The sequence below is a fragment of the Carassius auratus genome, chromosome 42, assembly GCF_003368295.1.
Source record: "Carassius auratus strain Wakin chromosome 42, ASM336829v1, whole genome shotgun sequence".
NCBI classification, from domain to species: Eukaryota; Metazoa; Chordata; class Actinopteri; order Cypriniformes; family Cyprinidae; genus Carassius; species Carassius auratus.
Window position 1 is genome coordinate 9,122,507 of NC_039284.1, and position 17,683 is coordinate 9,140,189.

The 17,683-nt window shown below is 37.6% G+C and overlaps 2 protein-coding genes across 3 annotated transcripts; both read left to right on the forward strand.

Annotated features, from left to right (window-relative positions):
• Positions 1–82: 82 nt before the first annotated feature.
• On the forward strand, positions 83–4,621 carry ap5m1 (adaptor related protein complex 5 subunit mu 1). 2 transcript variants are annotated; one of them, XM_026229591.1, is made up of 9 exons: positions 83–178; positions 311–460; positions 1,856–2,519; positions 2,603–2,830; positions 3,332–3,471; positions 3,649–3,734; positions 3,818–3,930; positions 4,058–4,154; positions 4,340–4,621. In XM_026229591.1, exons 2-9 carry the CDS (start codon positions 393–395, stop codon positions 4,420–4,422), a joined length of 1,479 nt encoding a protein of 492 aa, XP_026085376.1. In that variant the 5' UTR covers positions 83–178; positions 311–392; the 3' UTR covers positions 4,423–4,621. The 2 variants fall into 2 exon arrangements, with proteins under 2 accessions (XP_026085376.1, XP_026085375.1); XM_026229590.1 differs by having other exon boundaries at positions 152–220.
• Positions 4,622–7,289: 2,668 nt separating this feature from the next.
• LOC113060571 (N-alpha-acetyltransferase 30-like) lies at positions 7,290–14,367 on the forward strand. The gene is made up of 4 exons (XM_026229592.1): positions 7,290–8,291; positions 9,934–10,057; positions 10,324–10,379; positions 12,624–14,367. Exons 1-4 carry the CDS (start codon positions 7,500–7,502, stop codon positions 12,759–12,761), a joined length of 1,110 nt encoding a protein of 369 aa, XP_026085377.1. The 5' UTR covers positions 7,290–7,499; the 3' UTR covers positions 12,762–14,367.
• The last annotated feature ends 3,316 nt before the right edge of the window (positions 14,368–17,683 follow it).

The following is a 17,683-nucleotide window of genomic DNA, read 5'->3' on the forward strand; positions in this document are numbered from 1 at the left end:
TAAGAGGGCGACGCGTTTGAGAACAGGTCTGGGATCAGGTTTGATATTCCACTCAAACCTAGTTGAAAACAGCGCAGTTTTTAGGGCTGGTCCCGCGTCAGCCCCGTCGTATCAAAGTGTCACATGATCGTTGGAAAACAGGAAGAAGAAACTGTCACGTGGGAATAACATGACAGAGGCGAGTTCCTTTATTTAGCTTTCATTTCTTTTAACATTTAGGGTAAGGTCTTAAGTTTATATCGGTCACACAGTGTCGAACTGTGTCAAATAAAACAAACAAATGCATAAATAACAATCTTTCTTCTTACAGAGTGAGCTAAAAATTGCATCCTTCACTATATGTTTGGCATGTGAGACTAGTCCCAGTCATCCTCAGGGACGTAACCAGCAGCATGAGTGTACGAGCACTATGGGTTGTCTCACACGAGAAGGGTGAATCTGGAAAAGTGAGGTTTTCTAGGTAAGGACATTTTCTGTGAAGGAATATTAGCGTAGTGCGTATTGCATACTGTCTTTTACTTTTTGTGTTCTAACATTTTTCTGCATCTGTACTGTATATAGTATTTGTAACTTGTACAGTATGCAAGCAATTGTTCTGCAGGGATTACTTGTATGATATATTATTTGGCAAACTGTAGAGTAGGCAACTACCAAATCGTATGGCAGAAATATTTAGAGTAGGATGCTGTTATGAAATCAGCCACATTTACACAAAGCTTACCGTTTATGCATAATGCCTAATTAAGTATATTGCACAGTTTTCTAGTATGTAAGTAGGCCACTCCACTCCAAACGTAGCATGCAGTATGCGGCAGTAAACATTGCAGTTGTGTTCTACTCTGTTGTCATTTGACCCTGTCCTGCCTCAGTACCCACACTTGTGTTTAGCTGTGCATGAAGACAAGTGTGTTTAAAACTTTTGATGACCTGATGGGACACAATTACACCATAGTGTTGTAAAAATTCATATTTTTACAGAGCTTAATATGCACATTTCGAATACTTCGAACTTTAAAATAAACTTCTGAATGTCTGTTCAGTTGTTCCTATGTAACAAACAACACAATGTCTGATTAAGTTTTACTACCTTCACTTTATTTTCTTACACAGGGAAGGTACATGAGTTTTAAATAACGCTTCGAACTCTACGAGAATTACGAAGTCCACACCATAACTATAACAACAGCTACTGACACAAATTAAATTATGTATAGTGTTTAGAACATTTTTTATTTGTAATATTTTTCAGAACAATTTTTTTTCCAGCTGACGAATGACAAAAAACAAACAAAAAAACATTGACAGCCAATTTGAATCAACCCAACTTTATATTTAAAGTGGCAGATGACATAACTGTAGTGCATGCTTATTATAAACACAATGTTATCATGCATTTTTATGGATGCTATTATAATTATCGTTGTAGTTATCATTGTTCTTATTGTTCTTGGTGTGATAGGACCTTCAGCAAGTAATATTGGTGTTATTGGCATACCAACAGCCCTTTAGCAGTAATGTAATATTGGTATAACTGGTGTTCGAGATGTAATTATTTGTGAAGGGCATTGAGATTTGCCATTTTTCCTGAGACAATTTTGCATGTTTCTTTCCTGTCGTGTACGCACACTCTCAAGCAGCCAAGACCACAGTTGTATTGCGACAGGCCTGTTATTACACTGTGAAAGTCAAGTAGAACACATTGCACTGTGGCATACAGAATGTAGTACGTTATCTGGGTTTTCCATGAAAACTGAGAATGCAAAGAGCCCTCTTTTTACAGAAACAGTGTGATTGGAATGGTTTTCCCGACATAGCCAAAAACATTTTTTATCTTTTGTTATGTTTTTTAATTCAGGCGATTCCCAACAGTTGAGTTCCGTGCCAAATCCTTGGCTGGAACTCAGTATGTGGCCGTTCCGGAGGACCGCGTCATACCCCAGCTGCTGCTGACAGAGCTGGGCCTGGTGGATCCTGACAAATCTTATGTCGAAGCACGGGACGACTGCGCCCGTCAGCACCGCTCTCCGGCTGTGGAGCTCCGCCTGGATGGCCCGGGTGGGAGAACCCTCTGGCCCGTGCTCACAGTCACTCAGGGGGTGTTAATCCTAGCCTGCCTTCCTCTAGTGGAAGCACCTCCTGTGCCTCGGCCACCTCTCCCCAGCCTGGCCTCAGTCTCTCAGGGCTTAGCGCTTTTGTCAGGCCTGCAGGATTTCCTTTGTGGCCCTGGAGGTAAACCAGAGTCTGATGTGCTGGCCTCCCGTTTGGCTGCTCTTCCCTCTGTGCTCCTGCAGGTTTGCCCTTTGGGGAGGCCACTGGACACCCCTCCTCCTGCTGGATCAGTGCCTGCCTCTGTGGCTCCAAGCCCAGGGGGGGCTCAAAAGCAGCCAGCCTGGAAGGCAGGGGTCCACCGAGGCAGGGCTGTAGTAAGTGTGGCCCTCACTGAGAAGGTGAGGTCCATGCAGTACAGCAAGAATAGTCAACAAGACATCTGGGATGTGTACGGCATGGTCATGTGCAAAGTTAGTCCTCATCTTATATACTGAACATGTGTTCTGTTTGGTTGTTATAAACTTGCATTACATTTATCACTTCATGTTTTCAGTGTGAGGTTGAAGGTGTTCTGCCCAATGTGATCGTCACCCTCACACTCCCACACAACGGCTCGCCCCTGCAGGACATTCTTGTCCATCCCTGTGTGACGTCTCTGGATGCAAGCCTTCTTACCGCCTGCAGTGTGGACGAGAATGACGGTTCCGCCTTTTCAGGGCCATACAAGTTCCCTTTCTCACCACCTCTGGAGCTTTTCAGACTCTGTAGTTACACCTCACAGGTAAAGCATATGCTGGCAATAGTTTGTCTCATGCTTTGTCTCAAAAATGTACCATTTAAAAAGTTTGGGTCGGCAAGATAAAAAAAAAAAAAGTTAAATGTAATGTCAAAAATATAGCAAAACATTCATATAATGAAATACTTTTATAATTTGAATTAGCTGTTTTCTATTTTAACATAATTAAAAATGTAATTTTCTTGTATCATGGCAAAGCTGAATTATCAGCATCATTACACACACACACACTAAAACCTGCAGTTAAGAGGCGCAGCTTTCCCTCAAGTAGGCGTGGTTTCAGCGCAAAGGCGGCCACGCTCCCAGCATTAGAGAGCATAGGATACCGCCCATTTTTTCAAGATTTTCATCACTCATTTTAATCAATTGGCGTATTTTTGAGTGATTAATAATACATTTTTCTGTGGTGTGACACACTCAAAAGAACACATGTTTAATATTACCTTTACAGGGACTTAACTGATTTGGGCTTATATCTTCTTTGAGGTACCTGTGCCACCAATTCTTGGCTCCTACAAGCTGAAGGCAGAGGAGAATCATTTGAAGGTCAACGTCGTCTTGAAGCTCCATGAAAGTGTCAAAAACAGCTTTGAGTACTGCGACGCACACATTCCATTTTTCAACCAGTAAGTTGCTCTAATTTGTTATAAAATGCATAACTCCATACTGTATATGTGTTGGGCAGGGTTCAGCATTTACACTGTCAGATATTTATAATCTTGTTGTCTGTCTTTAGCTGGTACTGTTGTGCATATAAATGGTACACTGGCTGTTATAGTGCTCTTGTATGTGCATATTTACAGGAATCTAATGGGAAGTGTGGAGGTCAAAGTGAGCTCAGGACAGCTTGAGGTGTCTAAAGAGAAGAACCTACTGGTTTGGGTCCTTGGTATGTACAGATCTTCATATTCCATGAGATTTCATGTTAAAATTCAGATTTATATTACTGACATATGTCTTTTTCCTCCTCAGGTCAGAAGTTTCCAAAGTCCCGTGAAGCAACGCTGGAGGGAACTGTTCATTTTTCAGGGACTGTTGCTGGACCGACTGACCCTCTGTGCTCAGGACTCACCGCTTATGCAAAAGTGAGGGGGAATTCAGGATCAACCGATTTGTTCTTTATAAGATAGCAAGACTCCGTTTATTGCACAGGATGTCTGTATTAATATAGTTAATAACAGTTGATGTCATCTGTCACTGTGTTCTTTCCAGCTTCATTTTCGTGTGCCAGATTTGACTTTGTCTGGTTGCTGTGTGGACCAACACTCAGTGCAGGTTTACTCATCCGCCAAACCACGTATTGTCACAAGTGAGTGTTTCAGTGACGGTCTATATATATATATATGATAATTCAAAATATTAATAAATACTATAATAGTACATAAAAATCTAAAATAAAACAGTCCAGTGATGATTCCATGTTGAAATAGGTTCACATTGGCTTATTGACATGTAAAAAAATAATTGACCCTATATATGTTTTTTTCCCTCTAGCACGAGAGCTGGTCTCCTCCGAATATTACATCTGGAACTCCACAGGTGACACCCCAGTGTCCTCTGGACTCATGGTGCTGTGACAGCATCTCATCGATGCACACCCACCTTAAGAAATCATTGTAGATATTTAACAAATATAAGGCACTAAATGATAATATGTACGCCAATGTTGCCTCTGACAAATGTCGCTGTCAGTGATACATATTACATTTACAGTGCGACTTTCGTATACAGTATAGTTTTTCTAATCTGTCAAAACATTAAATACTCAGCGTCTAACAGAATGTGTCTTTTGTGTGAATATGACTCCTTTATTTAGCTGAAAACGACCTGATTTAATGAATAAATATTTATTATGTTAATGCTATTATTTTGCAGTTGTATAAATATATGTATTATTATTATTTATATATTTAGTGATTAACTAAGGCTTTTAAATATAAAGAAAGGTGTGCTTTATCTGTACAATTTTTAGTCGAATGCTCTTTCATCTTCACTAATAAGAAGTAATGAAGAATTAAAATTCAATGAACAGTTTTTTTTATTTATTTTGCTTCAGACTGGGCCTCACGTGTTTACTGGTGTTCAGGCTTTGTTTTTTTTCTCTATTAGCGGTTCAGCTAGTTTATATAGAGGCCCCTTGAGCTCACTTACAAGAGGACTTTGGCCCTGTGTTTGTTTGATGAGGTTGAAAAGAGTGTATTTTGATGGGAGAGAAGGCAATTGTTAAGGGGAAATACCAGACTGCTATCCAAAGAGGTTTTTAATTAGTTTCCAAAGTGACCCATAGAGGTCCAACTTAAGCTTGTCTCGGCCTCTCTCCTGCCCAACAAAGACACTTAATGCAGACTTAAAAATACCAGTCAACCTACTTGCAACTAAAGGACCCTTTACTACTGGGTTTTAATTGTTACAATAGGAAATCAGTTATTCAGCCTATGATGTTATAGGATATATCTGCTTTGGCAAAATGTCATAAAACCAAACAGATGCATAAATTGAGCATCACCTTATATACATTGTATGGCTCTGGGCAGAAAGCCATTTATGCATAGCTATAAATAGCAGCTGAGTTGCATTTGGCTGTCAATCTTGTCTGAGAATTCCCATGAAGAAGACAGCAAGATGACGACGGTTCAGATGGAGCCACATAAGAGCTCTCCACTGAAGCAATCCATTATCTGAGAGATTAATTGTCTGCAATGTCTACTGATTGCCTTGCTGTGTCTCTGGAAGAACAAAGGCAGGGCTGCATTCTCACAAGGATTTCCTCTAGATCACCGAGTGTGATCAATCTTATGGCTGAAGTAAGGTCCTCTTCATTTGCTTTATGCGTCTGTCTGTTTTCAAAGAGCTTCTCAAAGGATTCTATACTTCCTCTTAGTCCAACAGGCTCATGGATTCAATTGGGTCATTCCCCATCATACATTCATTCTAAAGGAATGTGTTCCAAGATTCCGATTGGAATTTCTACAATAATTTAACAATTAAATGACTCTTTTTGTTTTTATTGGTATAAAATTGTTAAGATATTGAGAACTATGTGGTTTAATATATTTGTTGTCATGTTGGAATTAGGGTTATTACAGTTAACTAAAACTAAGACAATAAAAATAATAAAATAAAGGTAAACAGAAACAAAACCAAATAAAATATGAAAAAAACATGATTTTTTTTTAGATATAGTTTTACCATTTCAACATTTCTCATTTTCATTTAGTTTAACTTGATGTGCTAACACAACGAAAACAGAAATTAAATTAAATCCATAAATAAAAACTACACAGACAAAAAACAAAAACAAAATTCTTATAGCTAAAATAGTGAAAACATAAAATTATGCTACTAAAACTTAGTAAAAAGTGACTTATTAAAAATATAACTGAAAACAAAATATATAAAAAATAAAATTCTGAATTATACACTTACATATGTATACATATGTATACATTTCCATTTTTTTTAAGGTAATCAGAAAGTAAATGTTTCCAATTTAATAAAATATTCTCAAAGTTTATTTTGTGTGTACTGAAAAGACAGCATTATTTCAGCATGCTGTAGTCATAAAACGACAATTCTCCTTCAGCATATACTTTTAAGGAGCGCTCACTTAAAATACACTGCATCAATGAACACCACGATGTGCCCTGGGACGAAGTCGCACATAATTGGATGTATAGATCCATCTAGTGGCTCTTCTTGGGAAATAGATTTAGGACATCCCTATGTATGTATGTATTGAATTTTATAGTTTTTTTTTTTTTTTTTTTAATGGCACTTTAGAAGTTTTAGACTTTGTTGTAGCTATATTCCTTGAAGATAATTCAGCGTTTTGTATTACAACATAAATTAAACATTAAACATAAATACAACATAGGCTATTCATACCTCAAAATTGTGAAGCCGCTGTTGAAAACACAATTTACTAAATTGCTATGTCTTGGTCGTGTTTTCAACATGTAGTGCCAATTAATTCAGGAAGTGCCCTTGTTAACTAAAACTATTAAAATAGTTTTCGTAAATTTAAGAATCCTAAATTTGAAATAAAATAACATTTTAAGAAAATAGAAATGTTGTTGTGGCAACAAACAGAAATAAATAAGCTTCCATCTCAGATGAGTAGGCTACTAAAAATGACAAAAACTAAGATAAATAGAAATATTTCAAAAACAATATTAAAATAACACACACCAAGCACACAACAGAAGCACATAAAAATGACTAAAACTAAAAAAGAAAATGAAAACTGAAAATATGACAAATAGCTAGTTATTTAAGAATACAAATACATAGGACTATTATAATAGTATATAGATAATACTAAAATAACACTGCTTTGGGGGTGACCTACTTGAATAAAAGTTTTTCTTTTCTAGAAGACTGATATATTACAAACTCAATTTCCCAGCATCCTTTACTGAAACGCGCCGACATAGTGTCGTAAATCATCCGCTCTGCTTAACGGCAGATAATAGGGCCAGTGTGGAGTGAATTGAGTAATGGCAGGAACAGACACGAGATAGTCCACGAACCTTACGTTATTCGTACATTTATCGGGTAACAGCAGCCGGACGGGCGTCTGTCCTCATCGTCGTTCGCTGTGAGAGGCTGATTCCGACCCCGTTTTTCTGTCATCATAGTAACTGTATGCAGTGGAATGGCTGAAGTGCCGCCTGGGCCTAACGCACTGCCTTCATCCTCGAGCGAGATCTCACCACTGTCCGTGGACGGGTGCACCTTACTGGGCCACGACGATGAGGGACGGGACATCATCAGCCCCGGCGCGGGACACCAGCACGCCAGCGATTATAAGGCGATCGTCAAATCCAACCAGAACAACGTGCATCCTAATGCATCAGCTGCCCAGTTCCACACAGCCCAGCTGAACGGGGTCCAGTGCCACCACACTCACCTCCAGAACCACGTCCAACAACACCGGCCGTCCGACAATCTGAACGCCGCTTCCGATCACCACTTGGACGGGATCGTTGCAACACAGGGCGATCACACGGAAAACAACAATTTCACGAGAAATAAACGATGTAGTGATAAATCTCAGAGCCAGTCGCCGTCGAACAACGGGATAAACTGCACTGACAGTATGGGGATAATGGAGAGCAGCTTGTGTCGACTGGAGAACGATGTAAGTAGCAGGACTGGTTCAGCGGATCGAGCTCGAGCGGCAGCGGTAGCGCTGATGGACGGGGCTGAGTCAGGCCTGGGCCCGCAGCGCGCTCGAGTAGAGCAGGCGGCCGCTGACAGCGCTCCGGTGGCGGGGATGTCGAGACTAGCGCTGGAGGAGCACGACGACTCCATCCGATACGTGAGATACGAGTCTGAGCTCCAGATGCCTGATATCATCCGACTCATAACTAAAGACTTATCTGAGCCCTACTCCATATACACCTATAGGTACTTTATTCACAACTGGCCTCAGCTCTGCTTTCTGGTATGTATCCCGTCATTCAGTTAATCTTGATGATGTTGAAGAGATCACTGTCAGCCTTCAGTATCATCTCTGATATAACAACATGGTTAGCGTTCACGTATAAACACGTATAAAAATATTACTTATTAATTAGCATTTTAGTTTATCTAGGGTTTTAAATGATATTCGAATGTGCATCAGAGAATAGTACGATATTACCTTGATTTTGGACACATACCATGTTACCACGACTACAATGTTACTATATTAAGTAAAAAAAAAACAAAAAAAAAAAACATATATATTTTCTCCATGGTATGTCTAAAAAAAAAAAAAACATGACAATTATATATATATATATATATATATATATATATATATATATATATATATATATATATATATATATATATATATATAATAGATAGATAGATAGATATTTTTTCATAATAATAGTAATAATTTATAATTATTATTATAATATTATAACTACCTGTCTTTTACTAGAGTAATGTTTCATACTAAAACTGTTATTATAGCTATATATAATAATATATTACTATTTTATACTTTTTGTCTTATCTTCAGATATGTATCATTAATATTAGAGCCTCCAGCATCATCGCTGATATAATAATATCCTGGTGTAGTGCTACCGGTATTTACAATTTTACTGACTGATTAACATTTTTGTATGTCTCGTATTTAAATGATTTTCCAATCCCTTATAAAAATTAACCATGGTTTTACTACAAATAAAACCAAAAAACCATGGTTACTATAGTTAAACCATGGTAACCACAAATTAACCATGGTTTTGCTAAATTAACCATAGTTTAACCATGGTATTTGTAGTAAATCTGTGGTTATACAAATGGTAGTCAACACGCCAAAAAACCATGGGTTACTACAGTTTTACTATAATAAAACCATGGTTATTTTTCGTAAGGGATGTACAACAAAGAATAACGTATTATTACTCTGCTATGTGTCCAAAACATGGCATAACCATGTTCCCGTGACTGTAATAAACATAGTATTGATATAGTACGTGTCCCCAGTGTAAAGTATTACCAGTGGTATTTCTCAGAAACATGACATGACTATATAGAAACATATTGTTTGTTTATTTCATTTGGTGTGCATTTTTAAATGATTCTCCATTTTTTCCCCCTAAGTGTCATATTGTTTAAAGTGATGAATTTAGTCAAATAACACACACTTGTAGTAACACGACAACATATTATTGCATTGTATCTTTTTCAAGAATGATGTTTCATATTAAATCAATGGTTTGTTGTTGTTGTTGTTTTTTTTTTTTGTAACAAAATGTACCATGGTAATACCATGCGTTTGGACCAATGCTATGGTAGGTTTATCATTCAGTACCATCACTTTAAAATATATATATATATATATGTATATGTATATGTTTCTTTCATAGTAGCTACATGAATCTAACCATGGTAATGAGGAGCAGGCCATATCATGGTTTACCTGTGATTACTATGGCTACAGTTAAGATAAATACCACAGTTTAACTATGGTACATTGTCAGAGTTAGCCTAATAATATAGATATTTGCCATTGTTTTGCTCATATTTCACAGCCCATAAGAGTAATTGCAGTGTCTTGATGACTCTGTTTCTGTGATGTGTCACAGGCGATGGTTGAGAAGGACTGTGTCGGTGCCATTGTGTGTAAGCTAGACATGCATAAGAAGATGTTCCGTCGTGGATACATCGCCATGCTCGCTGTGGACTCCAAATTTCGCAGGAAAGGCATCGGTAAGAGCCGTGCTAGTGTTGTAGCCCTCATCTCAGAATGGCAACAGAAACAGATCTTTTTATAGGACACACATCTGCTTCAGTGTCAGCTCATGGATACATTTAGTGCCTCTGAACTGCTATGAATCAAGGGTTAGTCATTCTGTGTTGAAGGAACCCAATCATTCCATGTGTTTTCTCCATTTATATTGTATTATTTACCATGTTCAACAGGTATTTGTAATATGTGTTATGATTGATTAAAGGTTGTACTTATTTTTTATTAGGCACCAACCTTGTTAAAAAGGCCATCTATGCTATGGTGGAGGGGGATTGTGATGAGGTAAGACATTGAGCTTGTGAAGATTTTACACTATGGGTGTTTTCGGAATGGAGTACTACTAAAAACCTTACGCTACACAATCGAGGAAGCCTTAGAAGCATGGATTCTCCCAGACAAGACTGATTAACAAGTATTGTTAATAGTATTACTAATATTAAAATCACATTTAAAGTTATTGATTTAATTTTAAAATAGTAAATGAAATATTTGTAAATGTTTTAAATTACTTTATGCTAGATTGTTGTCCTGTGAACTAACACTGGATTTTTTTTTCACGTATCTTAGAAATAAATGCAATTCTTCATTATATTAATTATATTATCATCTTTATATTGTTAAATATGATTGTAATGCATTTAAAATGCAAATTGCAGACCAGCCATGATATTTTTTAAATTATTATTGTTTTGTATTTTTTGTTTAGTGGAAGATTGGTTATATTACTTTGTGAGATACATCATCCCAGGCTAAGCAGTCAGGTTGTACACTGCAAATATAGTATATGTACATTTACTCTACCAAGTGTCTACATTTTATTTTTATTCAGCAAGGATGTATGAAATGAATCAAAAGTTACAGTAAAGACGTTTACCTTTTTAAAAAATGTATTTAAAATATTTTTATTTATCTATTTTTAACTATTCAACAAAGAAACTTGAAAAAAATGTATCACATTTCCACAAAAATAAAGTATTAAACAGCACAACCATTTTCAACATTGATAATAAAAAGAAAAGTTTCTTGAGCAGCAAATCAGTATTTTTACCATTTTAAATGGTAAGATCTCACAAGGTTACTGTTTTTACTAACCAAATAGTTCAAGTGAGCATAAGAGACACAATTAGTGAGCATAAGAAACTTCTTTCAAAAACATTAAAGGGGTCATATGATGTTGCAAAAAAAAACACACATTATTTTGTGTATTTGGTGTAATGAAATTTTTATGCAGTTTAAGGTAAAAAAAAAAATAAAAAAAATAATAATTTTCCACATACTATACATTTACTTTCTGAAACACGTCGATTATACAAAGCACATCAATCTGAGAAGCAAGGTGTGCTCTGATTGGCCAGCTATTCAGTGCGTTGTGATTGGCCAAATACCTCAAGTGTAAAATAGCCCCTTAACTTGCTGTGATGCCGTGTCACAGTGTTGCCAAGTCTGCAGTTTTCTGGTGGAATTGGGCTGCTTTAACACTGATGCCGCGGGTTGTTTTTCATGTCCGCTGGTTGAAGCAACCTCAAATAGTGATATTGAGGCCTGGAATGTGAATACCAGGGGAACCTCACCAAAAATACGTATATTTTACTCCTGGAGCGTGATTTTTAATGGGGGCGTTAAATCAATTGGGCTAGTTTTGAGTAGAGATTGGGTGGGTTTTGCCGAGAAAACCTGGCAACCATGGTGTCCTGGTCTGAACGGTCTGCATCCAGTGGGGACATATTTATGGATTTTAATGACTTATACTGTCTTTTTATGTCTGCATTTGTGATCGGAGAAACGAAAAACAAAAAGCGCTACTCTACACTGCTCAGAACGCCTTCAATCCTTTACATATGTAAACGTACTTACAGACTGCGAGTCAGAACAACCAGCATTATAGTCTACTCCCAGGATCAGGAAACAGTCTTCCATAAAATGTTCTGCACACATCTGAATATTTGGGTTGAACTGTTCTGGAACAGTGTTGTTAATACAACTTTACCACTGATTTCAAGTTGTGTCCTCTCTTGAAAGACCAAACAAAGTATGTTTGCTTTCACAAAACACCCAGCTTCTCTATGACATGGCAGCAGCGGCAACAATAGTACAACGAGTATCCAAGTTATGCCGCCTTTCTCTGCGTGATCATTTGAGCAGCATTATGTAAATCTTCCCACATCGTGATGTAGGCATGTGGGGGCGTGTTTAGGCGAGCCGTTTTAGGAGGATGTGGATAACTCTTAACTTTTATAAAGAATATCTATTTGGGCTTGAGACTTTAGTCTTTATAACTTTAGGGATCTTATCTATTTACGAACAACTCGTAACACTCCAAAGAGAAAGGAAAACTTGAAATCGCACCATATGACCCATTTAAGAAATAGAGAAAATTCACAAACTATGTTCCAACTAAGTGTATGTGGTAATGCCATTCCAAATATGCCACAACTTCTGTCTTCCCTCATCTATGCTTTACTTGTAAGTGTATTTCAAAACCTGTACTATGCCCTTTTTGTATACATGCTTTGTTCTCATCCTTAGGTGGTGCTAGAGACGGAAATCACCAACAAATCGGCCCTGAAACTCTATGAGAATCTGGGCTTTGTCAGGGACAAGCGGCTGTTTAGATATTATTTAAACGGAGTGGATGCACTTCGGCTCAAACTCTGGCTTCGCTAAATCAAACTACGGGGTCCCTCAACTCTTTCTCCATCCCTTTGGCCTCCTCTTCCTCCGCCACAGTCCTCTGGCTCAGATCACCTGACTTCCCATCAATAGAAAGACACTCAACCTCTGCTGAGCCATAAAGGGCAAACTCTGAGGGAAAATTCAACCAATCATAATAAAGTGTTTTAAGAACTTTTGTGTGAAAGAAAGAGAGAGATTGTTGTGAAAAAAAAAACACACAAAAAAAGTTGGGTACTGATATGACACTGACAATGAAAAGGAAAGGCCGGTGGCTTCTATGCTCAGGTGTCAATAGCCTGACTTATGACCTCTGTGTATTTGTGTCGGGCAGTGGAGATGAGCTGGGCCGAACATGTTGACGGCATCCACAAAATGTATCATGCCGAAAGTAAACAATGCGCCACACCTCTGTTGTTGTTGTTTTTTTATGAACAATCACAAACCGAAGGATTGGAAGTGTGTTTAAACCGACTCAACTACTCAAATACATTTTTGGTTTCCCTTTTTCCCTTAAGAAGAGCGTGCATGGGAGCATTGCAGGTTGCAATTGTGTTGTAGCCTGCTGCTTTGCCTTTTGTTTTTGTTCGTTTTTTTTCCATACCGGGGTCTGTGGTTTATTTTATGTGTTTAATTTTATGTTTTGGAAAACCCTGAGCAGAGCTTTGTCTGCTTTAGAAGTTCGATCTATGATAAACTAACATACACAGATTCAGAAACACTTTAACCTGAATGCTGTATAGCAGTACAGATGGCACCTTTGCTCTTTTAAGTTGGTCTTATTAGCTCATATTACGCCATATTGGTTTATGTGACTTGTGATTCTGACACAGATATCGTCATCTCACCATACAAGTTGTCTCGATGCTGCTTCATGAGTGTTTTGTACTACTAAAATGGAATTGAAAATGAATGAATCTAAATGGGCCTAAAATGAGAGTATTCCCAGTTATTTGAAGACTTTTTAACCAGAGTCATCGTCATGGATTCTACCTTTCCATGTCTTATACGATGTTTGGATATTCAGATATGCTGACCTAGACAAATGAACCTCAAACGGACGCACTTCTCATTTTTGCACTGATTAGATGGGGTATAATTTCTGCGTTAGTGGACCAGTAGGGGACAGAATTCAGATCTCACCAGCTCAGATGCTCCAATGGACTCATGCAAATAATTGCTTTAAAGTCATGAAACAGACTGATTTATATGCAAGATGACATCGTTTTGAGGTGTTTTAAATGTAACGGAGGAAGTTTCTGGAGGTTAGCATTTTTATGGGTTTGTGTTTAACAGTAGTGTGCTGTGGCAGGTTGTACCATCACTCATGTTGAAAGTGTTTCTATGTCATTGCCAATAGACCCCCATTTTGCTTTGCTGCTGGCAAATGAGTTGTTTTTGGAAGAAATCCTTTTTGTCTTTTTAAGTTTGGAGTGGGAAACAAGTTTTTTGATTTGCTAAATGTACATATGGAAGTTTGATTTGTCGTTTTTGATTGTCATTGGAAAAGTTCCCCATAGAGATGCTGCTCTCAGTTGTTGGGAAGATTGATGGGTTGTGTTATAAATTTGTGCTTAAATAGACTGATTTTGCTGATTGATTTATGAGTCGAGAAATCTTTTTTTGGGGTGGGGATTCTGTTTAGTTATTTTTTTTTTAAAGCCCAAATTGTAGTACATCAACCAGAAATGTGACAGTCCTATCAATCCCCTTTGATGCATCAGACCATGTGCTATCTGTCAGTAAGGCTCAGGTGTTTGGTTTCTGTTCAATTCTCCTTTCACTTGCCAGGGACTCCTTTCAAGGTTCCAGTGGTTATTAACTGCCACCTTGTCTTTGTAGGGACTTTATTCCTTTTGATTTGTGGACACTCGCTGTTAAGATGGAAATTTCAGAGCCTTGAGTAGTTTTCATCTAAACCGACCATCTAAGTCAGTCTTTCGATTACAGATATAAATTTATTATTTTATGTTCTGCCGAAGGAAGAAAGTCATATACGTTTGGAACAACATTAGGGTGAGTAATTGATGACAGTTTTCTTTTTTGGTGAAGTGTCCCGTTAATAAAATTCAGAACCTTTCACAAGCTGCCAACCTTGACAGACAATAATGCCTTTCTGGCTGTCGTTCATCACCATTCTATGCTGCCCATATTTTTGTATCGGATGAATACTTATTGTTTAAAATTGTGGTTGGCACAATGATGTTGATTTGCACTGCCAATATCTGACTTTTGTGGATTATTTTTGTAAGCGGTCCATCAAATGTTATGGCCATTTAACAGCTTTAGACCGATCAGCTGGCAGGTTCTAGCTGGACAAGATCACATATTTAGATGATGTGGACACTAATCTGACTGGCTTCTGTTTTGGGGAATTATTCATTGATTGGATTAATTTTGAATCTGCACTTGTGGCTAATTTTCATCCCTGTAAACGGTGGAGTTTCTGTTGTAGTTAGTGTTACTCTTGTACTTTCATCTAATGATTTGGAAAAGCGAGACAATGCTCTACAAACATGGATCCATTTTGTTGGGGAAAGAGCGACCGTTTGCATGTTGATTACAATTTTCTCCACCCTTCTTTCTCCCACTTTCACCCCTGGCAAAATGTCTTGCAAAAGTTTATTTGTTTTCAAGTGGACAACAGACCTGGTTTAAAAAAATTATAAATAAATTATTTGATTTTTAAGCAAATGTAGTAGCTTGTTTTTTCTGGAAGAAGACCTGGGGACTTTCATAATGTTCCATTTGTGATGTGTCAAAACATAGTGGTATTTTTTTAATAAAGGCAGAATTACATATTTGGCTGAATAATGGTATCCAGGGAATTGTCAGGAACTTTTTTGCATAGTCACTTTTAAAGTTAGCTTTGATGCTGCTAGTAGTGCAACAATTAAAAACGTGAACTTTAAACATGCTTGCTTTAAAAAAAAAAAGGAAAGAAAAAGGCCATTGCAGCAAAAGTGACGTGAAGTTTTTATTTTTTTTTACCTCATCAGTGGTACTTGATTATCCATGGATGTTAATTTGTATAAGTACACTAATTTAAATCTGTTAAAATTCATTTTTTGTTAAGAGGAGGCAGCTGTACTCAAAACCTCCACAATGTTTATTTTAACATGATAATTGCACAAGACCAATTTACATAAGGTTTTATTTATTTATTTATTTTATTCCTCAGACTAGATCCAATCCTGTTTTACAGTCAAATTGCCAATGCAGCATAATAATTAGCATGTTCTGATTTTAAGGTCTTTAGACACCATTTGTTTTACATAACCATACCACATAGTGTTTAACAATTGTTTTATACTAGTTTAAAGTTGGTTTGCATTAAGCTTTCAGAAGTTGTTTGATTATTAGCCACTTAATAATTTGTTTTTCCTGATGGTTTTATTGAAAAAGTGCAAATCTCCCTATGATTAGGCTGGTGGGAAAAGCATTGTGGAATTACTTTTAACATATCTGTCTGGGCAGTCGTGGCCTAATGGTTAGAGAGTCAGAGTTGTAACCCAAAGCTTGAGTCTCAGTACCAGCAGGGATTGTAGGTGGGGGGAGTGCAGGACTGAGGTGAAATCCTTGAGTTAGGCAGCAGCAAAAATGACTGCCCACTGCTCCGAGTCTGTGTGTGTGCTCTTGGATGGGTTAAATGCAGAGCATAAATTCTGAGTATGGGACACCATACTTGCCATCACGTCACTTCATTTCACACTTGGATAGTTCATCCAAAAATAAAAATACAAATGTGGCTTTAGGCTGAAGAACCATTGGTGAGCAATTGATGCCTAGTTGATGGATAGGACAACAAAAAGTTTATTATTATTACTTTTTTTGCCTAATTAAAAAAGACAAATTCCTGCAGGATATAAAATTATCATTGAATGTCATTGGGACACCTTTCCTCCCAAAATAATGGGAGGAAATGGATTTGCTGGGGGGTTGTCATTTGGTTGCAGGGGGATTATGATCTGGCGACTTAAGGGAAACTGGTTCTTGGGATTGTAGTATTGTCATTTCACACCTAAAAGGTCCCTAAGTTTGAGACTTTTCAGTCAGGAGGACATTCTTTGTCAAGTTTGTTCTCCCCATGTTGGTGTGGGATTCCTCCAGGTGCTTCATATTTCTCCACAATCTCAAGACATGCGGGACAGGTGAAATTGCCGCTCATTTATGAGTGTTTGTTAGCCCTGCGATGGACTGGCCATGCATCCAGACTGTTTCCCTGCAGTCCAAGATGCACAAATAGGCTTTAGCATCACCACAGTACAAATTTGTAAAATCAGGATTGATGTCACAACCAGTCTTCAGCAGCCCAGGTTGTTAACCATTACGCTTTCACTATTGTGGAAGAACTATTCCAGATTAAATTGCTCCAATTTACACCTGGCAAGAAATGGAAGGATCAAAGTTTATCTGTTAAGTACTGTTGACTTGCACCTAAATTCTGCAGACTCCACAGGAATTATAAACCATTATGACCTGCTTGTTTGGTAGAAGTTGTAGTAGTTGCACTAGATGTGTACTACTGTAATCACATTCCCCCTCACTTATGAGCTGAAGGTTGAGTTAATGGTTTCTGAGTAATTGACAACATACCACAGATGCAGTACAAATTAGATTGAATAATCATTTAATGTACACTTGAGCTTGCATCCTCTCAGACTAACTGTGCTTTTCAGAGTCTGCCTGTAACAAAGGCCTCTTGTTAATTTCTCATTCTTCGTGTAGATAAATTTTCCAGAATGAACCAGAGTAATGTCCATACTCGTTTTCAGAATGTCAAGGTAACTTCACGTTTGCATTACAAGGCCTTTGCACAGTTTCGCTCAAACCACTGTACAGATCTGTTCTACTATTTGGAGAGTTCAGGGAGTTCTTATGACAACATTCCTTTCCCAGACTTATACATTTCTGGT